Source organism: Vitis vinifera, chromosome 7 (assembly GCF_030704535.1).
Source record: "Vitis vinifera cultivar Pinot Noir 40024 chromosome 7, ASM3070453v1".
Lineage (NCBI taxonomy): Eukaryota > Viridiplantae > Streptophyta > Magnoliopsida > Vitales > Vitaceae > Vitis > Vitis vinifera.
Window position 1 is genome coordinate 7,659,841 of NC_081811.1, and position 27,924 is coordinate 7,687,764.

A 27,924-nucleotide genomic window follows, 5' to 3' on the forward strand; every position below is an offset into this window, starting at 1 on the left:
TTTACAACTTTTATTGATGACTATAGCAGATTTTGCTATGTTTATTTGTTACACAACAAAGATGAAACCATTGATGTCTTTAAGACATACAAGAATGAGGTTGAAAATCATAAGAATAAGACTTTGAAAATGCTAAGGTCTGATAGAGGAGAAAAGTATGAGTCTACAACTCTCTCTGAATTTTGTGCATTACATGGTATAGTGCATCAAACTACAACACCATATACACCACAACAAAATGGTATTGCTAAAAGAAATAATCGAACACTTAAGGACATGGTTAATTCTATGTTAAATAGTTTGGGGTTACCGCACTACATGCGGGGGGAAGCATTTCTTACAACTAATACCATTTTAAATAGAATACCTCATAAGAAAACATCAAAGTCTCCTTATGAGTTGTGGAAAGGAAAACTACCTTCTTATAAAAGGCTGAAAGTGTGGGGGTGTTTTGCAAAGGTGCAAGTTTCATTACCTAAACGGACAAAACTCGGACGAAAGACAATTGATTGTGTCTTCATTGGATATGCTTCAAATAGTTTAGCATATCGATTCCTAGTGATCAAATCTGAAGTTCCTGATATTAATAATAATATCATTATGGAATTCATAGATGCTGAATTCTTTGAAGAGATAGTTTCTTTCAAAGAAAGACACAATGAAATCATCAAAAGAAAAATTGGTGATAGCTTGCATAGAACTCAACATGAACAAAGGGATGATGTTGAACCTAGGAGAAGCAAAAGAGCTAGAACTAGCATGTCTTTTGAACCTGATTTTATCACCTTCTTGATAGAAGCGGGACCTCAAACATATAAAGAAGCTATGTCAACACCAAAAGCTCCTTATTGGCAAGAAGTAGTAAATGATGACAAGTACAAAGCACGTTTAGTAGCTAAAGGATATCGACAAAATGAGGGTTTAGATTTCTTTGACACTTACTCTCCTGTAACAAGAATTACATCCATTAGGATGTTAATTGCTATAACTGTCATCCATAATTTTAAAATTCAGCAAATGGATGTCAAGACAGCCTTTCTAAATGGAAATTTAGATAAAGAAATTTATATGGAACAACCTGAAGGGTTTGTGGTAAAGGAACAAGAAAATAAAGTTTGTAGACTTATCAAGTCCCTTTATGGATTAAAGCAAACACCCAAACAATGGCATGAAAATTTTGATCACATCATGTTATCTAATGGTTTCAAGATAAATGAGTGTGACAAATGTGTGTATGTCAAGAGCACTAATGACTCACATGTCATAATATGTCTATATGTAGATGACATGCTCATAATGGGAACAAACAAGAACATTATAAATTCTACCAAGAAAATGTTAAGATCAAAATTTGACATGAAAGACTTAGGTCTTGCTGATGTGATTATTGGTATTAAAGTTAAGAAAAATCATGAAGGATATGTTCTTACCCAATCCCATTATGTAGAAAGTGTGCTCAAAAGGTTTGGTCATTATGATAGCAAATCATGTGCTACACCTTTTGATCCAAACTGTAAATTGAAAAAGAATATGGGTGATAAGTGTATCACAACTAGAGTATTCTAGGGTGATTGGAAGTCTAATGTACATTACAAATTGTACTAGACTTGATATTACCTATTTTGTAAATAGACTGGCAAGATACACTAATAACCCAACCAAAGAGCATTGGTTTGCTCTTGTTAGGGTACTAAGATACCTTAAGCATACTATTGAGTATGGATTGCATTACACAAGGTATCTATATGTTATTGAAGGATTTAGTGATGCCAATTGGATTTTTGAAAGTTTGGAATCTAAATCAACAAGTGGATATATATTCACTTTAGGTGGAACAGCAATATCATGGAAGTCTTCTAAACAAACGTGTATAGCATGTATTCATTGTGATAGCCAAGCAGCATTAGCAAGGGCTAAAAATTCTGTTTATAATGGTAAATCAAGGGCATATAAGACGTAGACATAATACAATCAAACAGTTGCTCTTAAATGGAGTGATCACTACCGACTTTGTGAAGTCAAAAGATAATATGGCAGATCCACTTACAAAGGGACTGTCTAGAGAGCAAGTTGTAGTTACTATGAGAGGAATGGGTTTAAAGCCTATAAAATGATCGACTTGGGAGGAAACCTAACCTAGTTGACAGGAGATCCCAAGATCTAGGTTCAATAGGCCAACTAGCAAGAGTTGATCATGCTAGAAAAACACACTATTCTCATTCCTATATATGTAAATAAGTGTGTTGTCTGTGGAAGGTTAGGGTATGTTATACAATTAATGACATCGGTATCTTGTACTAAGAGAAGTATAGCAAAATACTTTTAACTGATGTCACCTATATGAGGGTAGAAGTGGGGTTGCTTCTATGAGAATGTGAAGGCTTCATTCTCTAAAGCTCTCATGAAGTCAAGATCTGTTCAAGACCAAAATAAACACAATCGTATAAACCAAAATGTGTTTAGATGAGTTATGTGTGATATCCATTTTCTTGATTGCTACTAAGGTGGACAAGTTCAAGACTTAAGTTCACTTTGTCGCTGAGCAAATCCGATGGATATTCACTAAGGTAGGTTCAAATCCAAAAGACACCTTACCTGATGCATTCTCATCTGTCTCTCCAATAATGTTCTAAGTCCTTTCATTCATGTGGGGGATTGTTGAAAAATTGGTGAATGAAAAGAACATGTCTAATGAAGGAGACACAACCTTTGGAGGAGACACAACACTTGGTTTGCAAGGATATGAATAGGAGATTGCCCTCTTTATATCTGTTTAAGAGTTGTATCCTGAAAGACAGACACCATTTTTTTACTGTTGCAATCAAGAACAGGGTGCCAAAATTTTGTCTTTAGGACATTGCAATTTGCAAGCCTCTAAACAAACAAATCTCTTTTTACTTCCATTCGAATTTTCTTGTTTCTTCTTTTGAATTACTATAGGTTTGTTCTATCATCACCCCAACCGTTGTAAACAACAATTTGTATATAGATCTTGATTACTATCTTAGTTATCAATGCTTGATGAAAATGTGAATTGACTAAGTTGATTTTTATATTCTTTTTCTCATTTTCTATCAAATAAATAAAATTTTATTGTAGATTTTTTTATATTCAATCATTATTTATATTCTTTTTGAAGTAATTAGCATTTGTTTGGATATATTTTCTGTTTTTTTTTACTTTTATAATAAAAAAATAATTGTAATTTTTATAAAAGTTATAAAAAATTATTACAAACTTCTATTGAAAAATAACAGTTTTAAAAACTATTTAAAAAATTAAAGTATAAAATTTTAAAGATATAAAATAAATTCATAATTTTTGTACAAAATATTTTATTTTTGTATAGAAATTTTTAATTTTAAAAATAAAAAATAAGAAACGTATTAAAATCAATATTAGTATAAGTTTTTTGGATTGATCCTTTTGCAAGACGAAATTGTTACCAAGATTAAGAATAATTTATTGATTTTGCATCCCAAAAATTATTTAAAATGTTGATATAAATAGAAACCAAGAGAAAAAAGTGAGGAAAAAAAAAAAAAAACATTCCCTTCAGATAGGGCGGTTATAACTTACAACCGTTAGATCCAGCAAGCAGAAGGCAGCATGTCCTCCTATAGTGCAAATGCCCTCCTCACCCCATCCCTCCCCATCACAAGGAAGAAGAAGAAGAGACACGTCATCATCACCTTCACCACCTCCCGATCCCACGTCAGCCCTAGAATGTCCCTCCAACAACCACTCACCGCCATCACCAAGCTCCTCTGGGGCAACTCCCTCCCTCCCCAACTCCTCATCTCCACCGTCCGTTCCACCTGGTCCGCCACCTGGCACCTCCTCATGTCCCAGCTCGCCCCCTCCGATCCCTCCGGCCGTTACTCCAGACCCCCCTCCCAATTCCCCGCCAATTTCAACTCTCTCCAATTTTCCCGCCAAAACCCTAGCTCCCTCCACCTCTATGTGGCCTTGCCCTGCCCTTGGGCTCACCGAACCCTAATTGTCCGAGCCCTCAAGGGCCTCGAGAACGCCATTCCGGTGTCGATTGCAGCCCCGGGGACCGATGGTTCATGGGAATTCAAGGATGGAGCTGCCCCTGATGGGGATACGTTTGTCCCTGGTTTGGATAAGGCCAATGGGTGCAGAACACTGAGGGAGGTTTATAGGCTAAGACGAGGCGGGTACAATGGGCGGTCCACGGTGCCAATGCTGTGGGATGTAGAGAACAAGGAGGTTGTGTGCAATGAGAGTTATGACATAATTCAATTGTTCAACTCCGGGTTGAATGGGTTGGCGAGCAGCCCGGCTTTGGACTTGGCACCACCGGCCTTGAAGGAGAGGATTGAGGAGTGGAATCGTGTGATATACCCTGGTGTTAACAATGGGGTTTACAGGTAACCACCAGAGATTTTTGCATCCAGTTCAGTATAATGTTTATGGAGAATACCTCTCATATTAGCAAGTTCCAATAGAAATTCTCTGAGCTGATAATATATAGTCTTGTTTGGACAATGATTATTTTGTACAAAGTCTAAGTATATGGTGTTTGCTTTTAGGTATAGTATATCATTATATGATTTTTCAAAAGGGAAATTAGAAAATGCATGATTTCTCGTTTTGGTGGCAATTCGTGTTAGTAGGTCATGTCAAAATTCAAGCACTCAACTAAATAGGTCAATCCAAATAGAACATGAATAACAAACGGGCTAAAAGCACGAACCTAAATATGATCTAATTATTGAACAACTAACATTATCATGTAACATATTTAATATTTAGGTCAAGCCGCGTCTTGTTTGAGTCAATATTATTAACTTCCTAACATGATATTTTTCATTACTCAATTGACCTATTTATTCAAAATCAAATTTTAAATAAACCAAATGCAGGTTAAATAGGTTATGGTTGTAATAAACTTAATCAATATAATTATTAAATAGGTCTATTCAAGTCAAATTTGTATTATACGAGTAGACCTAAAAATAACATTTATTAAACGAATTATACAGTATGACATAAAATTGATCTGAACACAATTATCCTTTACCCAAATCTATGAAAAACATATCGGCTTGAAATCATATTGGTGAATCATATCAAACTTTGTTATCCCAAATTTACACCATGTTAATAATGGGGGTTTATAGGTAATCATTGAGACCTTTCGAATTAGTGGGAGATGCTACCATTAGTGTCGCAGAGTCATTGAGCTGAATTCATTGTTGTCTAGCATGAACATTTGGTAGAAGTTGTTAAGTTGTATAGCACGGTTGACCTTTCCATATGCAAAGTCCACATGATTTTGTGTTTATTTGACATTTAAGTTTGAATCTGAATTTTGCAGATGTGGATTTGCCCAAAGTCAAGAAGCATATGACATGGCAGTGAACGAGTTGTTTACTACATTGGACATGTTAGATGATCATTTGGGCAGATGCCGCTACTTGTGTGGAGATATGCTTACTCTTGCAGACATTTGCCTCTTTACTACTCTGGTTCGTTTCGATCTTGTGTACAACGTTCTTTTCAAATGCACGAAGAAGAAGCTTCTTGAGTATCCCAATCTTCATGGATACATGCGAGACATTTACCAGGTACTAGTTTGTTCTGAAAACATTTATTATATTTATGGTACGATTTCATGTGGGTGTGCCTAAAAAGTGTGTATCTATTCCCTGAACAGATTCCTAAGGTTGCAGCAACTTGCAATTTTCAAGCAATTATGGATGGGTATTACGGGATTCTTTTTCCGCTGAACCCAGGCAGCATACGGCCAACCATGCCGTCGGGTTGTGAGCATGAGGCCCTCATCAGACCTCATAACAGGGAATCCTTGTCTTCAGTTGATCAGAGTATGGCCGCCCATGTTTCATGAGGGTGCCTACCTATACATTATACTTGTAGATCAGTTTCTTGTATTTGTATGTAGTCGAAAATTCAGATATATAATTCACCTTCTTATGAAGTGTTATGCTTTACATCAGATTTGATCTTTTCAGATGGGAAAATTGTGCTTTAGTGGTAAGAATAGGTGATTATGGAGCTATATTCCGCAAAAGATGTAAATTTGGTATGGAGTTTATAGAATTTTTTGGACAAAGATAGCCTTGAAAGGAAATTGGTGTTTTCTAAACACACTTGTTTAGTGATAGGTCTGCAACTTGGACAGATTGTTGGTCGGGTTGATGGCTAATTCAAGCTTAACCTAAATTAAGAAACAATCTACTTAAGTTCAATTCAACTCAACCCTAACCCACCCGGGGTATTCAACCTAAGTTTAATCCTATCTCATTACTATAAGCTTGAGTTGAGTTCAGATTGTTTAGCTTAGACTCAAGTTGATCGGGTTAGACTAAGGTTAATCAGATTGAATTCGGTTAATCGAGTTGATCGGATTGCATAATTTAAAATCCATTTATAATATTTTTTTATAAAAAAATTCTATATATTTATATGAGAATTTAAATAGTAAATAGGACATAACAATATATATATATATAGATATTTAAAAAGGTATTTGATATAATATAATATGATATTTTTGCTTAAAAATATAAAAATAAAATGAGCGTTATCATATAGAATAATATATGTTATAAATATTATTAAATACACAAATCATTATTTACATACATATATAAACGTCAAATACAATTTTTTATTTTATTTTTTTATACATTTTCACACATATACAAGCCAATTTACTAAATGTACACAACACTGACACTAACTATACAAGGTCTAGACCAGCTTGCTCATTATTTTCTTTGTTTGTCTTTTATACCACTGAGAACATTGCTTACACACATCTTACATATTGGCATGTGGAATGATTAATGACATATATCTAGAAAATTTAACTCCAATCCTATTAAATTCTTCCACACACTCTGACACATGAACATTATCAATCAATTACAAATAAATGCATATTTATAAAATTTAGATTTACATTGAGACATATGAAACTGTTATATTTAATTTTAAAAAATATATTTACAAATAAATAAGTGACAAGTGAAATTTAAAGACAATATCATTTAGTTAAAATAATATATATAATTCACCTAAATAATCCTAAATCTTATTAATTCACTTAGGAGAGTTACTTATTAGCTGATAAAATTTACCAAATCTTCTTTATTTAAAAAATGATCAAATATATAAAAATTATTTTACCAATAAAAAAGATAATAAAATTTTAAAATATTTTTTTAATGTGTTCATGTTCCTAGATAGATAGAAGTGGTGATTGTGGAAATTCAAATATTAAAGAGGAGGAATCAGAGAAGGGTGAGAAAGGTTAAAACATTTATATCTTTTAGAAAAAAGTTCAGCTGATGCGGAAAAGATCATTTTCTTAGTTTCGAGTACAAGGAACCTGAGAATTGATCGCAACAGCCCATTGTGTGCGTGGCTGGCAAGAGCCGTTAAATTACTGCTAAACAGCTTGGGCCATGTATGGTCCATACACAAGATCCTGTACAGCAACAACCTGCAATACTTATAAAAGGATTTCTGAAAGCCCAGTCAATTAAGAAGGATGATAGCCTGTACCAGAAAATACAGTCCAGCAAAATTGGTTTCATAGGTATTTCTCTTCACTGCGGCAAAAAGGATTCTAATGTCAAAATAGCATTACTTCCATTCATCCCAAACTTAATGCAGACCTAGACCCTGCACCACAGATTAATAATCGTTAGTAGCAGTGGCGCACTGACTCTCAAGAAGAAAATTTCATGCTAAACAAGACCCGAGTATTGGCATATTATTGAACAAACCAATGAAAATTTGACATAGTTCCTGTGGATGGTTGAAGTGGAAAATAACTTTTTGTTATTAGGTAAATATACTGTTCCATGGTCTTTCATCAAGTTGAATGCTTCCAAGAGATAGATACCTCAAAATATCCTTCGAGCAATCAGTCAACATATTCTTGTAACAAGGATACACAAACTTAGGCCTTGTTTGCTTGTTACCGTCATTTTTGAAAATTTAGGGTAATTTTTAACTTACAAATAAATCAAACCACCTCATTTTTATGCAATTTGAATGACAAATGAATTTACCACAGATTAGCAACATTCTCATTATCACAAAATTGAATACGAGTGAAATAAGTTTTGTTTTTGTCCATTTTCTTTCTTATTTTTGAGCAAATTTGGATCTAAAATTTTCTTGCAAATTCCTGTTTAAAAAAGAAACCTGCAACATAAAACTCATGATTTGGAAAAGAAATTAATCTAAATTAAATCCACAATGTTCCAAAAACTGAAAGCAAAATTCAACCACATGCAGCCTATTTTTGCTTCGCAACTCATTATATTCTCAAGAAAACTATAGTTCATAAACATATTTAAAGCTAACACTTAATAGTAATCATACATTAACAAAAATAAAAAGTTAATAAAAACAAACAACTTAAGTGTCATTTGGGTATACTTCTTGTTTTCTGTTTTTAATGACTCATATAAAATGCAAGAACTTTTTGAGACTCACCTTAAAAATATCATAGCTTTTAAAATCTATTTAAAAAATTTTACCACCTCAAATTTTAATTTTAATTTTTAAGGACACAAGGTAAGTCCATACCTTTTATACAATAATTACTACATTTTATATATAAGGTACTATTACATGAACTCTTAAACGCATAAATTTTAACGACATAACGTAAGTGGTATTCAAATAATCTGTTTTTAAAAGCAATAAATAGTAGTAACTTTTATGCAAAATACAAGAACTCTTTAGAGGTATAAATTGAAAATGTAATGGTTTTTAAAAAACTGATTAAAAATGTTTTAATACCTCAAATTTTAAAGTTTTTGAAAGTAATTTTTAAACACATAAGATGAGTCTATACTTTTGGGGATCCTGTGCTCCTCTTAGAACACGTTTTTTTGCTTGGGAAGCTGTTTGGGGGAAGATCTTAACCATAGATACGTTAATAAAGAGGGGATGGTCCATGATCATCAATGTAGCTTTTGTAAAGATAGTGAAGAATGAGTTGATCACATTCTAATTCATTGTGACAAGACGAGAGCTTTGGACCTTGTTGTTAGCAGTCTTTGGTTTGGTTTGGGTGTTTCCAGCTTCAATGAGAAATCATCTCCAACAATGGAAATGTAAAGGGCTAAAAAAGAAGAAAAGAACAGTTTGGCGTTTGGCTCTTGGTGGTATTTGGAAAGAGCACAATCTAAGGATTTTTAAAGATGAAGAATTGTCAAATCAAAGATTGAAGGATTTTTTCATTCAATCCCTTTTAGAGTGGTCCCAAGATCCTTTGGAATTGGAGAACCCCTCTCTTTTGAACTTCTTAGATGCTCTTTATTGTGGCTAGCTTTGCACTATTTTTTTGGATATCTCTATCTTAATTGGTGCTTGTTTTGGTTTATTCTGTGTATATTGTCTGTATACGTTGGGTGCGCTCCCTTTTTGGGGGTCTCTTAATACATGCTTTTTGTCATTTAAAAAAAAAAATATATATATATATATATATATATATATATATATATATATATATATATATATATATATATATATATATATATATATATATATATATATATATATATATATATATAGTTTATACTTTTTATATAAGAATTTCTATTTTTTATAGAGAAGATTTTATTATTTTAACAAAAAACAGGAAGTCTACCCAAACAAAGCCTTAATATTCAAAAGTATCAGACATCAATAAACTCTATTCAGATTCAAGTCAAATACAGGTCTATTTGGATTTTAGACAAAAAACTAAATACCATCTTAGATTCTGGTAATTGAAGAGTAGATACACTTACTTGTGCGCTTCATATTACGGCAGAACTTGCTACCACAACAGCATCTGAATGTCTTAACTGGATGATCCTGGTCATCAAAGTCAATGCCATAATCCTGCAAATACATTAACTTGAGCTGCTTACAAATATAGACTCCCACAATTTCATTTTATAAATGGATTAATTAACTCAACATACTTTTTCTTTTTAATATCAGCAAACATACAAAAATAATAAGCTTTGGTAGAGATCTGTTGGTTGCATGTATACAATAAAGGGAAAGGAATCTGATGAATAAATGTTACTCATTTAATTAGATTGGTGGATGTGAATTGTTGATTGGATAAATTTTCTGCATTTAGACATGAAAGACATAGATAGGGTACAGTTTTTTTTCTACTTCTTTATATTTCAAAGATGTTTAACTTTTAAAAGTAGACAGTAAGAATATGATAATCAGACATATTTGCCAACAAATATTCAGAATTTTTCCTTAAAATAAAAAACAAAGATCAAAATTGCATCCTCGCACACGGGACACAATAAACAGTACAAATCGAAAGGTATGTCAAAATGAAGTTGTGCATATTTATGCAAAACCAGGGGTAAATAAAGATAACACTATCATAACAGAAATCTATTCCAGCAGCTAGGATTCCCCACATGAAGTGTGTTCATAAGGAGAAAGAAGATGGCAGCCTTTTGGGTGCAGCTTTTTAACTGTCTGAAAGCATGTTTGATTATGCATCAAAGAATTTTTTTTTAAAAGCAGATTTTGGGCTGTAAGGGATCTTTTCAGCAACACTATATTGAGATGTCTTTGCAGAAGAGGATGCAAAAAGAGGAATTCAAACTGTTTTCAAAGAACAAAAGAAAAAACTTTGGATAGAACACTCTTCTCCATAAAACTCTCATCAAAGGACCACTTTCCTAAAAGCCACAGTAGCACCAAACAGGCTCAAACTAATAAATGTTAGTGACAGTGAGAAAAGATGAACTGCATGCTTACAATGAGACAAATATATTTATAGATTTGTGACAGTGAGAAAAGATGAGCTGCATGCTTACAATGGGACAGGATTTTTATAGTCAATCTTGAGAAAGAATTTTGGGAACAATTGATAGTTCAACAGAAGAGCATAGAAGCATCCCAAGGCAAGAAAAGGTCCTTCCTAAGGCAATATCAATGGAAGGCAAGAGTAAGAAACAAAAGCATCTCTATTAATTTGTAAAAGAAGATGGCAGAATTAAAATGAAAAAAATAATCAGCTACGAAAAGGAGAGTGCTTTTGGAAGGCTTCAAGTACAGGAGAAAGGGACTTCTGTTTTGAAGTTTGGAGAAATGGAGGGATGAGATGCAACTTCAAATCTGACAACAGTAATAGGGACAGTTGGTGTGCGGTACATACACCACTAGGGTTGGGCCACCATTGAGAGGAGCCTAGCTGTCTTTTCAAGAGAAGTTCCTTTGGTACATGCTTTTGTGATCAATTTTTTTTGTACAAATCTCCTTGTATAGCAGAGGTTTTTAGTGATTTAGATTGGGTTTGTATAGTTGTGGGAGGATTCCTCATCCCTCATGAAATCTTTATACATTTATACAATTTTTTTTTTTGATAGATAAAAAATATGTATAATAAATAAAAAAAGGTATACACAATGTATACAAAGCAGCCACAATACCCAAAAAGAAGTGCGAAAACACAAAAACCAGCAAATGTGCCCTACATAGAGCCTAACCAATCCACAAATCCTAACATCAACAAAAAGCCACCCCCAATATACAATTTAACCCAATCCCAAAAAAGATTCAAGAAAGAATTTTTAATTGTTTGATCTATAATTTCACAATTATTAAAGACTCTCCTATTTCTCTCCCTACATATGGTTTAGAACACACATAACGGAACAACCTTCCAAGCCTTTTTTCTTTATCTCCCACCAGAGAGCCACCCCAGCTTAAGAGAAATCCCCTAATTGAAGAGTGCATCACTCACTATACATCGAATAAAGCAAAAAACAACTGCCACACAATGAGTGCTTTTGTGCAATGAAGGAGAATATGATCACTTGTTTCCCCATCTTCTTTGCACATGTAACATCTATTAGGAATCCTCTAACCCCTCCTTTTAAGTTGATTTAGAGTCAAAATCCCAATCCATGTAGCTTCCCAAGCAAAAAAAACTCTCATTGGGGCCTAAGAATTCCAAACTATATCATGAGGGAAGGCTCCACTCACCTACAATCTAAAGAGGGGTAAAAAGACTTAACAAAGAAGGTGTCATTCCTTGATCCCAGCCGCACCATAGCATCCTCAAAGTCCACCCTAATGGAGTATTCATACAATCTCCTAAAAAATACATCCACTTCATTAAGCTCTCAATTATGTAATTGTCTAACAAACCTAGGGACAATGCTACAACCACCCAAATGTTAGCCACCCAAGCATCTTTTGAGGATGCTATAGAATAAAGCATTGGAAACAAATCCCTTAGACCAGTGTCCCCACATCACTTGTCTATCTAGAACTTCACCCCATTGTCGGCTCCAACTCTGAACCCTGTTCTATCATTGAGCGCCTCTCATCCACCTTTGATTGTCTTTCACACACCAACACCATACCCCTCTCTCACCTCTTTAGTACACCACCCTCCTTCTTGCTCATACTTTCCTACAATACCCTATTTCCAAAGGAGGTTCCTTTCTCTCACAAATCTCCAAGACCATTTTCCTAACAACGCCTTATTTAGAATGGATAAATTTTTTATGCCCAAACCCTCTTTTAGTTTTTCCATGTAGCAAACAGATCAATTCACCAAATGAGATTTGTGAGTCAAAGACTCCCCTCCCCATAGAAAATCTTGTTGCATCTTCTCCAATCTCACAGCTATCCTCCTCGAGATGGCAAAGATAGACATGAAATAGATAGGTAAGTTAGACAACGTGCTCTTTATACGATTCTGTCTCCCCCCTCTTCCCCCCTTCCCCCTTTGAGAGATATTATCTCTTCCACAAGGCAAGCCTTTTTTGAAAGCGTTCTTCCACTCCTTCTCAAACCCTATAGGACTTGTAAGGGGCTTCCAAGCGTAGGCCTAAATAAGTGGTAGGAAAAGCACCCACCTTGCAACCTAAAATCCCTGCAAGCTCCTCCAAGTTAGAAACATCTCTAACAGGTATCAACTCACTTTCCTCCATATTGATCTTTAGTCCTGATAAGGTTACAAACAACATGAAGATCCAATTCAAGTATTCTAAGTTCTTTTTGCTAGCATCACAAAGAATCAGTGTGTCATTTGCAAATAACAAATGAGAGACCTCCACACCCAAACCATTTCTACCCTTTACCAAGAAGACATCAGTAAAACCCCCTTCTTTTGCCATTAGCAAAATGCGAGAGAGAGTTTCCACTGCTAGAATGAATAGATAGGGGGGCAAACGGTCTCTTTGTCTCAACCCCTTAGAGCTTTGGAAGAAACCTAAAGGGGATCCATTGACCAAAACCAAGAAACAAGTTATAGAGATACACCATTTAATTCAATTGGATCCAAACCCCATTTTCTCCAATAGAGCAAGAACAAAACTCCAATCAACATGGTCATAAGCCTTTTCAATGTCTAGCTTGCAAATGATTCCTTTCAATTTGTCGTTAATTCTAGCATCAATGGCGTCATTTGCTATCAACACATCATCTAAGATTTGTCTCCCTGCCACAAAAGCATGCTGAAAATTCGAGACTAAGTTGCTCACCACCACCTTTTTAAGTCTATTAGCAAGGACCTTAGCTAGAAGCTTGTATAACCCTCTTACCAAGCTAATTGGTCTAAAGTCCTTTAGATCTTCAATGCAACCCCAACCCCAACCCCCCCCCACCCCAAAAAAAAACTTTATTTGGTATCAAAACTAGGAAAGTGATATTTAAACTTCTCTAGAAAGACCCTAGATCATAGAATTCCTTGAAGAACCTCATAACCTCACTTTATGAAAAGCCCCAACAGCATTGCCAAAGAGCCACGGTGAAGCCATCCGGACTGAGGGCTTTGTCCCCACTAAAGCTGGACAAGGCAGCTAGGACGTCCTCCTTAGAGAATGGGATCTCCAGTGCTTTTGATTCAACGCTAGACAAGAAGTCAAGGTTCAGCCCACTGATGCTTGGCCTCCAATCCCCCTAGTCAGCAAAAATCCTGCTAAAGGCATTTGCTACACCCACTTTAATGTTGATCTCATCAGTTAGCAGTTCACCATCCACTCTTAACTTGGCCAGAAAATTTCTTCTTCTAGCATTGGCCATTTTATGAAAAACCGTGTTCTTATCCCCCTCTCTTAGCCATAGTTTTCTTGATTTTTGTCTCCAAGAGATTTCTTCTATTGCTGCCCATTGTTTGAAATCTTCCATCACCCCCCTCTTAACCTCCCTTTCATCCTTTGTAAGAGGCCTTTCCCTCTCCTGAGAGTCCCAATATCCCAATTATGCCAAGGTTGCTAGCTTCTTAGTAGAAACATTCCCGAAGACCTCCCTATTCCAAGCCTTAAGATCCTGCTTCAAGGCTTTTAGCTTGACCAGCAAAATATGGCTCAACTAGCCTTGAACACTTCCCACCTGCTTTTCACCAGTTCTGTGAAACCTTCCACCTTCAGCCACATGTTTTCAAATATGAAAGGTGATTTTCCTTTCATAATCCCTCCACCATCAAGAAGGATTGGTGCATGATCAGAGACAAGTTTTGGAAGGATGCTTTGGAGCAAACCATTGAACTAGTTCTCCTAATCTTCATAAACAAGGAAACGGCCTACCATAGAAGCTAGTCTATTATTTAAACCACCACACCAAGTGAAAGAACCTCCAGTTAAAGGAAGATCAATTAATTCTAGGTCCTCAACTATCTCCAAGAAGCGCCTCATAGAAGCCAAACTCCTTTGACAATTCCTTCTCTCCTCTGGGAACCTCACAACATTAAAGCCCCCTCCCACATACCAAGTATCTTTCCAAAGACCTCTAATATCACTCAATTCATTCTAGAAATTTTCCCTCTCCTTAGTCAAAAACAAGGCCATAAACCCCTATAAACATCCAAACAAAATTATCCTCACAATTTTTGAACCAGCAGAAGATTGAGAAAGCACCCTTCTCATCTCAATAAGGTCCAGCACCTGGTTGCCCCAAAATACCAAAATACCCCCTGATTGACCTCTAGCTTCCATTGCCCCCCATTCTAAGCATCTCCCCATGCCCAAGCTCCTCACCAAAGGGTCCGAAATTTGCTACACCTTTATTTCTTGAAGACGAACACGGTCAACTTAGTGTGAGTGAATCATTGACTTGATGACTCTGCACTTCTCCCCCTCATTGATCCCTCTTCCATTCCAGGAAAGAATGCGTAGCTTCAATGACAAACTTGTGCTGATTCCCAACTGTTCTTTCCTCCCCTTCTGCCGGGAACTGAGTCATTCTTATAGTTAACAAAGCATTCTTATAGTTTAGCCGCTTTCTTTTGTATGGATACTTTGTTGCACAAGTTGCCTATATATGGCCCTGTTATGATGTTGAAAGAAAGAAAGAATTCAACATTACACTAATAAAATTGGTAAGTATGAGTGTATGGATATGTGAGTGGCTGGCTGTGTATCGACATCAACTTGGGTTAACCTGAGTTATTGTTGTAGTTGCAACAAAAAGTTTCTATCATGGTTTCTAAACTTACAACATCAACTGAGTTTTCACTTCATTCATGATGTGTTTAGTGTTTTATTGTTTTAGCGTCTTACTAGTAGATTTAATATCCATACACCCAGATTCAAGAGGGATAAAACATACCATCAAAACTATGATAAACCATATTTTTCAAATGAGTAGTAATAAAACAGGTCAAACTACTTACCCAAGTCAGCTCTTCCAAAGCATTTACTTTTCTTGTTGTGAAAAGTGCAAGCTGCGAGATGGAAAACAAAGAACTCCATAAGATTCGCTACTGTAAAAGTTGTTTTAACTACTAGCAATAAAGGAGGCAGTAAAAAGAATATAAATTTTCTAATATTCCATACATGATAGTAGTGATGATCTGGGGATTCCACTTCAACTGGTATCTCAACTAAGTTTGCATCTAAACACCTAAAAGCATAAAATATGAACTTATAAGATACTGAAACAAAATGCACTTGGATAAAGAGAAACAAATGACAAAGATATTGAAAACAACAGGAACAATTAAATTAATAATATATAGAAGTCAATTGAGAAAGAATGGCAAAGATGCCATAGTTATCTAAACCCTCTGACCAAGAAAGCAAGACCATGAGAAATCAATAGAAACAATTAAACTAATAACATATAAAAGGACAATTGATCCTTCAACACAATATGCTTATGTCACAAACCTGACAAAGATTACCTGCGCAGAAATAATCATTGTTGTTTTCCCTAACAAGAATAGGAACTTCATTGGCAAGAAGACAGAAAAATACAAGACAGCGAGATTGGTTTGACTTTTGCTGGAGAATGGGCAGAGTGGCGATTTGGCATGCTGAAGAGCTTAGGCCTTTTAAGGTGAGTTTTCCAGACCTCTATAGGTCTGGGCAGAGCGGGAATCATTTGTGTAGGATTATAGCTCTCCAACAGAGCATGGAGACAATCAACCTGAGGAGATAAGGATGGGGGAGATTGGCATGTTGAAGTCCTTTGTGTAAGTTACCCACGAGCATAGATCCACTTGGTAAGGAAATGATAGAGTAAGGCTGAAGACTCCAAAAAAGGCTTTCAGTAAAAATACTACTTCGAGGTGGTGTTTTCAGGAGATAAACACATTCCTAGTGTTAGAGACATGGTGATCTTCAGCCTTCCAAAAGTAACCATTTTTTTTTTTTTTTTTTACAGCAGTATGGCAGAAAAAAATTGATTATTGATCATTTGAAAGGCCGGGAGTGGACTATGATTAATCATTATTTACAGGCGCTAATTGAGTGACTCAACTGCCTTTTCATTTGCTACCTAGTGGTCCAGGATAAGTAGGCTCTTTTTGTGTTAATTGGAATTACCCAGAAACTTCTGAAAATAATGAGACAGGTGCTTTAAAGATGGAATGACAAGTCCATTAGAAGAAATGACAAGTCCTTTCATTTCACATATGCATTTTCCCAGGTAAAATTTCCTATTTTCTCTGGTTCCATTCCATGGTTTGTTATTGAGTGACTCAACTGCCTTTTCATTTGCTTCCTAGTGGTCCAGGATAAGTAGGCTCCTTTTGTGTTAATTGGAATTACCCAGAAACTTCTGAAAATAATGAGACAGATGCTTTAAAGATGGAATGACAAGTCCATTAGAAGAAATGACTAGTCCTTTCATTTCACATATGCATTTTCCCAGGTAAAATTTCCTATTTTCTCTGGTTCCATTCCATGGTTTGTTCCCACCCCACCTTACAACACCAAAGCCAGGGCTCCAAACCTCTTCCAACAGCAACATCCCAGCCATCCCAACTCATCTTCCAATACCAACATCCGCCCACAACCTCCCAGCCACACCAAGACACACACAACACAATAACCCCTCTTTTGTAGCAGGCAAGACCAACTCTATGTTTCCTTCCCTATTAATCCACTGTATATAGGGTCCACTGCATGATATACAAAACCACAATCCACTATATAAAGGGCCCACCACACACACACTAACCCATCCTAACCTCTCTTTCAGCAAGCATGTCAAACTCTGTTACTTCCCAATCAATCCACTGTATAAGTGGTTCCTAACATGACATGCAGAACCACAATCCCTCTGCAACTATGATGGAAGAGACAAGGTTTGGGCTTATCATTAGACATTCAAACCACATCATGCATCCAGAATAATGTTCCAAATCCTCTAAACATGCATTCCTCAAGACATCCAGCGAGAGTTAAAAATTCAGCTCTAACAGAATCAACCTTAACCACTAATCTATTTTTTTCTATATTTTAAATCAGAAACAAACATATTCATTGATATGAATTTAAAAGTACAAATGAAGGATGAAGAATCCTTCCAAAGTAGACAAGATCTGAGCAAAAGAAGAGATAGAGAAAACTTCTCCAAAAGAATAAGGATGAGTATATATCACTGCATCACCACATGAAAACATACAAGGAAAAGCAACTTGACATTCCTCAAGGAGTTAAAAAATCCCCTACAAAATAAACCTGATACAATGCTTCTCTCTTTGCTAAAAGATCAACAACATTATTCACCAAACAAGAAGACCAAGAGAAAGAACAGTCCAAAATGCATGCAACATCTAGAATATGGTGGAACAACTCATTGCACCTCCAAGGCCCTCTTTCTGATCTAGCCACCCTCAACCACTAATCTGGAAAACACAAGTTTACCTTTATGGTCTATATTAAAAGCAACAATTTTTTTCACTTTGCCCTAGATTCATCAAAAGTACTCGGAACAATAGGAGCTTGATCCCCAAGTGAAAATGAGAAATGTGTGAACTCCTTAATAGAGGAAAGTCTATATAAAAGCAACCATTTTTTTCACTTTGCCCTAGATTCATCAAAAGTACTCAGAACAATAGGAGCTTGATCCCCAAGTGAAAATGAGAAATGTGTGAACTCCTTAATAGAGAAAATCCTCCTAAAATACGTACTAGAAGAATGGGCCTTGTATTTCCTTGATCTTATTCAATATATAAAAAATTCTATGCTCTTAAAAGCAATGGTCCAAGAAAGACAATGAATTTTCTGCAGGTTTGAGCTCCCAAAATAACATGGCCTTTAATTCCAAAGGCCAGTGAAAAGAACAAGGATCAATAAGAGAATAATAGAATAATAGAACACTTTCCTCAAGGACCAAGACCATCTCTTTTGTGTTAGACAAATGAAACCTTCAGCAATGAAACCAAAAATATGATTGACATATGCACTACCAGTTAAATAAAAAAAATAAACAATGATAAAGAAATATGGCAACATTCATTTAGGCAAGTGTTTGTGTGTTTCTAAAAGAATTACCTGTGATTGATAAACCTTGCAACATTTCCATAAAATGTTGCATCTAGACAGAGAGCTTCTTCATCCTTCAAGATTCCTCTCAAAGCCCAATCAGCATCTAAGAGCACTGGGTATGTTTGTTTGCCTCTGCTGGTACTTTGCATGTTTCGTTCATACAGCTCCACTGTAGTCAATATTTCCCCAACATACTCACACACAAAAGAACCTTTTGGTAAATCCTCTAGGGTCCGAAGACCCCACCCTTTTCCATCAGGAGTCAAAAACACCTAAAACATAGAAAATCCTTGGTCAATTAATCATAGAAAATGTATGTAACTAACAGGAGGGTGTTGAATAGGCAGTCTTCCCAAAATATGTACAACATATGAGTATCTGAGCATAAAATTTGAATAGCAGTCAAGAAACATTTTCATAAAATATGGAACATATCACACAGATGATTTAGCTGAAAACTAGCAATTTGAAAATAATTTAGTCCCAATACCAATTAACAGCAATATTACAATATCCCAGGATCAATTTCTCACCTGAAAATTGCAAGTTATGCCTCTCTGCACCAGACGATTTCTGCACTGTTTGGAGCAGCCACATTTGCTCCAACACTCTTTGATGAATTTCCTCACAATGTGACCCTTGCATGGTTCTAAAATATCTTCAGCCTTGGATCTTTCAAGAGGGCATTCTTGACAAAAAGCAAGCTGGTGCTGTTGAGGGTCACGATTCCTTGAAATGCACTCTTCTAAAAAGTCTTCCTTAACTAGTCCTTCTAATGTATATGCAAAATCACCCCCACTTTCACATGCACAGGCACAAGGTGTTGAAGAAGATAGACAATCACCAAAACAAGTTGAACAACAATTTTCAATCCCAATCCGAGCAAGAGACAAATTCATGTAGGCATTTTGAAAAACTAGGTTTTGGGATATGTAGTGAAAGGGTGTTGGGAACTCACTGTTGGTTTCATTAACCAATGGAATTCTGACCTTTTCTTCTCCTTTTGTTATGTCATCAACATCATGGATAAACCTTATATCATCAGGAGTTAATTGACGCTGTTGAACCACCACCAGACTAAGTGAATTTGCATTATTGGGACCATTTGTTTCCTTTTCCTGGCCATTTTCTCTACAACTGTTCTCAGTAATTTTGCTATCGAGCTGTATGTGATCACCCAGGCCATTCAAAGATGATGAAAGTAATCTTGGAATCTGAGGCACAGCCACCTCAGTTGAGCATTGAATCTTGAATGATCCATTCGTTATACAAGATGACATGCTAAAATTTTCCTCATCCCCACAGGAACCTACAGCATCTGGTGCAGTAGATTTTCCCAACAAATCACCAGTTGGTGTCGTATTTATTGATCCTTCATGTGATTCTTCAGTGTGAGTTCCTAGTTCCAAAAAGCAGTCGCACATATCTCTCATCAGTTTCGTCACAGAAAAATTTGGATCAATAATTTTATACGATCTTAGACATTTATCTTCTACCAACTTTAAAAGTGTATCAAGACTTGGCATACGGAAATCAGGTTTTCCAAGAGCAGAGTTGCAACTCAGCGAAATCTTCACCTCTCCCAAGGGAGAGGAAGCAATCTCTAGATTTGAGATGTTTGCAAGCTCACAATTGGTCCCTGCTCCGCTTGACGAAGCTGGACCACCATTAACTTCATCTTCTCCATCTACACGACTGTTTACAGGGGGTTGTGGGCCATCTAGTTTTCCGGTAGAATAATTTTCAGGTAAATTTCCTTTATGTAATGGATCTGTAAAAGTCAATAAAAACAAAGAAAAGCATCAAAAATGCATGAATTGCAGTATAATATATAACAAGGTAAATGCAAGACCATTATGCCTCTGATTTGGATGATTAACACAGTCACATGAATTTTGGTATATCCTGTCCTAGAATTGTTTTTTCTTTTTCATTCTTAACTTCACTTTGCTCTTCACAAGTAGGTAACGAAGAGATAGGGAGCAAGGAATTACTGTCAGAAAAATTCTATGAACGTTCTACACACACTTGGGAGTTTTATTCTAACTTCTTTTCCTTTTTCAGATCCTTTCTTTCTAATTTATTTTTCCTTTTCTATTTACAATGTCAAAACCCTATACTTTTACCATTAAAAACCATGCACAAAATAGTCAGAAATTACTACCGGTCCCAATGGTTCAAAATTTTGTCATTGTGGATACATAATTAGTAGGCTGATTATGAAAACGTACAAATACATTAATAAGTTTCAACAGACATATAAAATGGCAATTTAGAAATCATTAAATTAGGTTTTAACACAATGGTAACCTAAGAACAACAAACTCAGTTAAGCAAGAGACAATAGCAAGTTACCTGGATGGATCACAGCAATAGGAACCTCAAGCTGCAGTATGTCATCAGTAAATGGCTCATCTTTAGGCTTCATTAAGGCAGGAGTATCATGCACCTTCTGTTTTGGCGAAAGAATAATGCCAGGCTCAGCATTCAGGTGGAATGATCTGACAGGAATTGATCTTTTCTCCTTTGCAGCAATTTGGGGTGACAGGGGCTCTTTTCCCTTGTCTCTGAGGCGTTGCTGAGTATGAAGAAGATCAGATTCAGCCCTCTTTGTAGCAGATGTTGGAGATAAATCAGATCTTCCCTGCACTGCCAAGGGTTGGGGCAAAGCAGGTTGCTTTCCTTTGTTTACAAGATGTGCCTGTGGTGATGAAACAGGATGCAGTTCAGGTCTTATGTTTCCAACACTGGGCTCAGGTGTCTCTGCTATACCCTGTGGTTGCCTTTCAGCAAGAGTTTGAGGTTGTTCAGCATCCTCCAATTTAGGCCTTTTCATTACAGCTCCACCTAGTGTCTGGCTGGAATTTGCGAGAGAAGGTGAAACCTGACTTTCTTGGTTTCTTAAGCGCAACCTTTTTAAGGGACGAGCAGGCTCATCATGCAACTGAGTCTCTCCCCCCAAAATGTTATCTTGCTAGTCAATGAAGTCAAAGAGCAAATTAGTTAGCAGCTATAAATGGAAGAGTGGGAATGCGATCTCAAAAACACACAAGTGATGCAAGAATGAGAAATGGGTGACATACATCAGCTATCTCAGATTGCTTCTTCTGTTCATCCACCTGATAAATGAAATCGACAAAATCAAAGAAATAAAAAAGAAATAAAAAGAAAATAATTGAAAAACAAAACAAACCACACACTTTTAAGCAACAAAAGGGCAAAATGGACCTTAGTTTCCTCATACTCAAATATAGCATCAGCAAGGGCTCTATAATTCTCTTCTTCAATTAGTTCCCAGTTTTTCTCATATAATCTTAATAGATTCTTCAGGACTGGTTTCACAGTTGCCTCAGCAATGCCCAGGGCCCTCATTGCACGATAGGCTGCCAAAACTCTTGGATTCCTTGCCATTTCAGACCACCGGCACTTTTTCCCCCACTAAGGTTCCCAATTGCCAAATGGACCTGCATTTTCAGATACGTGAAAAATAAGATGCACAATATCATCTATGTATTCCTTGAATAGACTTTTTTAAATCAGATGCATAAAGTCATCAGATATTCTTTGAATATAAGAACAAGGCAAATAGAGGTGTGACAAAAGAAACCTCAGTTCTCAGCAGAGCCAAAAATCTTCAGGGAACAGAATTGCCAAATGGATCAACCCGAAGCACCACCCACCCACCCACAAGAACCTGCAAATAGCAAAATTATGAAAGCAAATAGCAGACAGTAGTATTATTAAAGTCTACAAAAGGAATCAACAATCTCAAATTTCTTTTATGAGAAATAATAGACTTATTGCATTATGAATCAAAAAGTAGTATGAAACATTCCTCAAAGAATAAAGAAAGAGAGACACAAAAGAGCCTCTTCATGGTATCTTATAGAAGAGCCAATACTAGCCTTATTGAAAACTAAAGTGCTAACACGCCTTCTATTATATTATATAATTATAAAAGCAACTTTTTGCCAACCAAAGATACAACTGAGGGAGACATGAAATCCCCCACAAAAACCTCTAAAATAACAGCAGCAGACTTGTCTGAATAATCTACTACATGGTGTCGGTCAACTGTAGAATCCACATATAAAAAGCACCCAACTCCATAAACAGATCTGATATTCTGCACAATAAGGAAACCAATTTCCAAAAATCTCTTTCTCTCAGACACCTAGAATATCAAAATGTTTTGGCTCAATTATTTTTTTGATAAATAAGCACCAAATATATTAATGTTTTGGCTCAATTTTTAGTATATAGTTGCTAAAATCTACAAATAGCTGCACCGATCTCCTTTTTAGATAGGCAAAAAAATGCCAAAAGAAGGAAATCATTGCAGCCATTGTGCCAATTTTTTTTAATTTTTTTTTTTGGCACAAAATATTGTGATTGACTCATTCCAAAAACCCTAATTTTGGAAAAGGATTAGCTGATATCTTTGATGCAATCCAAAATCTAGCAAACAAAAATCGTATCTCCAAGAAATCAAGAACTAAGATGTTGTTACCTTCATCCAAGGTTGAAAGCTTCAAACTAGGATGTGAAAATGGGGATACCTGTTCTTTAGCACTTCTTTAAGAATGTCATGATGAAAACAGGGAAAGTTAATCTCTTTGGTACATCTTCGAGATTGTCGTAATATTTTCTCTCCTAAAATAAGTCCCTCATTAAATTAGAAAAGTTAATCCTCTTAACACATCTTTGAGATTGTCTTGGAGTAAGGTCATAACCTAAAAGAAGTCCCTCAATTCATTTTCTTTTTAGAATCATACAGTAATGAATCACATGTGACATGTTCTTATTGACAATCTATGATGACTAACACATACCAGACCTTTAATATAAAATTTTAAACATATATATATTGTATAGCTAGCCCACATCATTATGTGTCTTCTTCTTTTCAGACAGGAACACATAGAGCAGGCTATTGTCATATTGTTGCCCACCAAAAAGAAATATATTCACAAATGATTCAAAATTATTACTTAATCATTGTGTAGATACATACAGGTGTAAAGACGTTGACTAAGCATATATCACTAATAAGATGCAACATCAATAAAGCAGTCCACCAGAGGAGATATTAATAAGACCAAAACAACTAGTTTTTGCAGATCTAAAGCATATTAACAAAGATAACTCCTAAAAATTATCTTTTGCACATTCTACTCAAACAACTCAATCAAATTACACACTTTACAACATTGCACTCGTGCCTACCATAGTTGCATCAAGCAAGAGCTTAAGTTCACATAAAGGAGCCAGCTTAGATGTAGCCCACCCATTTCTACCACCAGATTTTCACCATCAGAGGATACTTAAAAATCAGGTTTTCTAGGATTGGACAAAAGAATGGCAATGCATCTATTCATCCAGTGAAAGTTCAATACCCAGCCAAAAACTAGATTTCAAACAGCTCAGATGGTGCAGACTTGCTTTTTCACATTTAAGGCTAGCCAAAGTAGCGCATATATAGGTTAAAATTGGAGACCATGGCCTCCTAGGCTATTGCCCTCCAAGGAGAGAATGATTAGCATCCAGCTTAATTGCCATGTTAACCTGAAAACCAAGATTATGGACAAAAATGCTATTTCGAAACACAATTTCCTGACTTCAAGCCAAAAATTGCCACTTCCACATGACAGTTCATTTTTAACAGGACTAGTAAAACTGCCGAAAACGTTGAATGAGTTCACTGAAGAGAACATAGCCAAAAAAAGAAAAAATAAATAAATAAAAAAAGACTAATCATATGATTTACAGCCTTCTAATTTTACTCTTTTCCTCAAAAAAGGACATTTCCCATCATATTACAGTAACTCGGTCAAATATATGCACTCCATGTATCATTCTCCAACAATTTCAGAAACTTCATAGAATATGAGCATAATCTTCACCAGCTTTTACAAGCTTTAACAGGCTTAGTAGTTTCTTATTTTTCTTTCCATTTTTGTTACTGTTATTAATTATTAATCATACATGCTACCATATTATGAAGGATGCAACCTTGTTTCACTTAAAAGACCAACATACTGTTAATACAAATAATTACAAAAGAACACAATAGTAATCACATTACTACAATCACAAAAAGATCTCTGAAGGCAAGAGCTTTATTATACTCTAACCAGCTTTCTATATTACAGACATACATCTAGCCAGCTCCCTGCCCATTACTGCACTTCTCTCTTGCTTACTGCAATTGATTCTTCTTCTGATTCAACTGTTCACCATGACCTTGCCATGTCAATATAAAAGTGTCGTGACTTCCAGCCTCTACCCCAATTCCTGAATCTCTTGGTGTTGAAGCTACTTGTGCACATAATTCATACCCACTTTGTTATTTCCTTCTTTGAGTTTTACAAATATTCTATTTATGGCACAAGTAACTCACCAATCCCAATGTAGACCTGCATGACATCAAACCGCTTCTTGTAACTGATTTAAGATGGATGCACCATCCAAATCGCCTCATTTATTGCTTCCATTCATTTCTTCACCTAAATAGTATTCTCCCTTCCTCAGTTACAACAGGTAGGACAGTGTGCTCATACATCCAAAATATTTGAAGAAACCACAAAATATGAAATTTAAATGAAAACAAAGAGAAAACTTCAAAATCTAATGAAAAAGGATATAGATAATCAAGAAGAAAGTAGGATGCAATTTACAACATATTCATGCCTTTGAACAATACAAGGATGGCTATTTTTATGAATGAAATGAAGGTAGATCAAAAAGCATAAAGAAAGGAAACTTTTGTAAATGAAGAAATGAAAACACGAATCACTGCCAAACGAGTCCTAAGAAACTCATTTGGCTTGATGTTTGGTGCGCGAAGGCTCCTTCAAAGGATTCTTTTTTGTCTCTCCTCTTTTGCTTCCAATAAAGAGGCTTGGGGGAGGATGATGATAGCCTAATTTGGAAGATTAGCAAAAGTGGGAAGTTCTCGGTGAAATTCCTCTACTCCTTCCCCTCTAAGCTAGTGTGGGGCTCTTGGGGCCTTGGGAGGCTGTTTGGGAAAGGTTCCTAACCTTAGATCAACTTAAGAGAAGAGGATGGGTGTTAGCTAACCATTGTTGCTTATGTATAAATTCAAAAGAATTCACCAATCACTTGCTAATCCATTGTGGAAGGGCAAGGGGCCTTTGGCATTTGTTATTTTCTCTTTCTGACTATTCTTGGGTCCTCCCTTTCTTTGTGAAAGATTTGCTAAAGGTTTGGCATGGAAGTATTGTTAGCAAAAATAGAAAAAAGATTTAGAGAACAGCCTCTCTTTGCTTGTTTTGGATTCTCCAACAAGAGAGGAATCCAAGATACTTCGATGGAATTCAATGCTTAGATCAAGCTTTAAAGGACTCTTTTATTTGTACCCTTTTCCATTGGACTCGCCTAAGAGAGTCCTTGTTCCTTGTTAGATTTTATTAACTGGCTGTGTGTTAGAGGGAGGATGTTTTGTATGCTCTTTTGTGGTGCTTATGTTTTTTTTTTTTTTGTTTTTTTTGCTCCCTTTGTATACCCCCTATGTGCTTGAATTGCACCTCCTTCTTTTTATTCGGCACATTTAATATATTCTTGGTTGCCTAGCAAAAGAAGAAATTCAATCCAAAGTAAAAGCAAACAGCTTCTGCAGTAAAGAAATAAAGTCTAAAACTTGAAAGTGCAAAACAGGCACAGGCACAAACAAATACATTCACCATGTGCACATAAACACAATCTTCTAAGAGAATTCAACCTTCAAAAAGACGGGCAGACAAACACCTGAGCTAGCAATTATCTTACCATGAAACTTCTTCTAAATTGATTCAAGCCATGAAAACCTGAAAATTGCCCCCAAATAATAAAAATAAGAAAAACAGTTCAGATGGACGAGACTAAGAATGAAAATCTGGAAGGTAGAAAATCAAAGTAACCACGTTTTCAAATATGGACCTCTTTAAACATGTCATACAATCATTGCTAACCTTTGAGTTCACCATTTTCTTCAACCAAACTACATTAAAAAAATATATCAAGGTTTTCTCATCTACTTTTTCTTAGTTTTCCAGAGACTAAAAGCCTCCAATCGACCTTCCCGCTGAATTATAAATAAACAAATAACCATCACAAAAATCACAACAATAAAAAAAAAATTAAAAAGAAAAAAAAAGGGTTTCGTTTCCTTTTCCTCAGCTTTTCCACAATCAAACAACCACTAAGGTTATGTTTGGTGAACATAAGGAAGATGATTTTCTCATTGGGTGTACCATGAAAAATACCAAATAGAATCAAATATAATTAAAACTGGTTAAAAACTGCATTTTTAAATTATTTTATAAATAAATCGAATTTGAAATAGCAAATAAAAATAATTTTAAAATTTTTAATACACTATTTATCTTCCTTCTACTTTTCTTTTGTATTTTCTTCCCCGTGCGTTTTCATCAAACTTTCCGGGAGCCAAACATAGCCTAAGTCAAAAGCAGTTTTCCAAGAGGAACTCCAGTCGCCAAACAACACTAATGTACATGTAAATGAAACTCAAACACTTCCAAACGCATAAAAAACACTCGAAACAGAATTTAAAAAAATTTTTTTTTTTATAGGTTCTTTTTCGAAACAGAGTTGAAATATTGTTTCGCATAAACAAAAAAAATGGAAAAAATAAAAATGAAAAGGTTTCAGAGTTTGGAAACACTTTCAATACGCTGCAAAAACCCTCAGTCAAGGAAGTGTTGCAATAAAACGACATTTTCATCCAAGAAATGCTTCAAAAAACCAAAAACAAGGCAAAAAGCAGAGAATCTGGGAGATTGTGAAACCAGGGTTACCAACATTTCGAAGAAATCCGGGTATTATAGCCTCCTCGGCCTTCCGAAACGTAAAAGGTAGGGCACGGACCGACAAGAAACGATCGCTCCAGAGAGAGAAAGAGCGAGTAAGGAAAGAACGATGAGAGTGGCGAGGCAATTTATAGGTTGAAGAAATGGCTTCTCACACTGCCGATGCGCGTGTGCAGAGAGAGTGTAGAGTGGCACTTGTGATGAACGCGCCCACGCGCCAAAGGTGGTGGAAGCGGCAGTGGAGGGAGATATTCCTAACTACTAACTCCTGAAGCTGCTATCTTGCGCAGGGCCGTTTAGTGTTCCCCATTTTTAAAGGGAAGTAATGTACCGCC

General features: G+C 35.8%; 2 protein-coding genes across 5 annotated transcripts; one reads left to right on the forward strand and one right to left on the reverse strand.

The window, feature by feature from the left end:
* The first annotated feature begins 3,576 nt into the window (after positions 1-3,576).
* Positions 3,577-5,983, forward strand: LOC100265305 (uncharacterized). The gene is made up of 3 exons (XM_002270319.5): positions 3,577-4,394; positions 5,345-5,594; positions 5,684-5,983. Exons 1-3 carry the CDS (start codon positions 3,610-3,612, stop codon positions 5,873-5,875), a joined length of 1,227 nt encoding a protein of 408 aa, XP_002270355.2. The 5' UTR covers positions 3,577-3,609; the 3' UTR covers positions 5,876-5,983.
* A 1,309-nt stretch (positions 5,984-7,292) lies between these two features.
* On the reverse strand, positions 7,293-27,893 carry LOC100243013 (probable inactive histone-lysine N-methyltransferase SUVR2). 4 transcript variants are annotated; one of them, XM_019221322.2, is made up of 13 exons: positions 27,582-27,892; positions 26,550-26,587; positions 22,369-22,455; positions 21,990-22,225; positions 21,845-21,880; positions 21,117-21,735; positions 20,290-20,532; positions 19,295-20,160; positions 18,768-19,033; positions 15,822-15,888; positions 15,659-15,709; positions 9,804-9,897; positions 7,293-7,677 (listed from the first exon to the last, which is right to left on the reverse strand). In XM_019221322.2, the coding sequence occupies exons 4-13, from the start codon at positions 22,170-22,172 to the stop codon at positions 7,649-7,651; spliced, it is 2,454 nt and encodes an 817-aa protein (XP_019076867.1). In that variant the 5' UTR covers positions 22,173-22,225; positions 22,369-22,455; positions 26,550-26,587; positions 27,582-27,892; the 3' UTR covers positions 7,293-7,648. The 4 variants fall into 4 exon arrangements, with proteins under 4 accessions (XP_019076867.1, XP_010652405.1, XP_059593966.1 ...); XM_010654103.3 differs by having other exon boundaries at positions 19,295-20,532; XM_059737983.1 differs by lacking the exon at positions 7,293-7,677 and having other exon boundaries at positions 9,716-9,897; positions 19,295-20,532; positions 27,582-27,893.
* Positions 27,894-27,924: the final 31 nt, after the last annotated feature.

Bases quoted from the DNA above. Each gene is read 5' to 3' on its own strand.
- LOC100243013 (XM_059737983.1), bottom strand. From the start codon at position 22,172: ATGGCAAGGAATCCAAGAGTTTTGGCAGCCTATCGTGCAATGAGGGCC. The intron at 21,881-21,989 runs GTCCATTTTGCC...TTCATTTATCAG, and splicing joins TTGAGTATGAGGAAACTAAG to GTGGATGAACAGAAGAAGCA. The intron at 19,034-19,294 runs GTGAGAAATTGA...TCTATGTTTTAG, and splicing joins GCATAACTTGCAATTTTCAG to GTGTTTTTGACTCCTGATGG.
- LOC100265305 (XM_002270319.5), top strand. From the start codon at position 3,610: ATGTCCTCCTATAGTGCAAATGCCCTCCTCACCCCATCCCTCCCCATC. The intron at 4,395-5,344 runs GTAACCACCAGA...TGAATTTTGCAG, and splicing joins GTTAACAATGGGGTTTACAG to ATGTGGATTTGCCCAAAGTC. The intron at 5,595-5,683 runs GTACTAGTTTGT...TTCCCTGAACAG, and splicing joins ACATGCGAGACATTTACCAG to ATTCCTAAGGTTGCAGCAAC.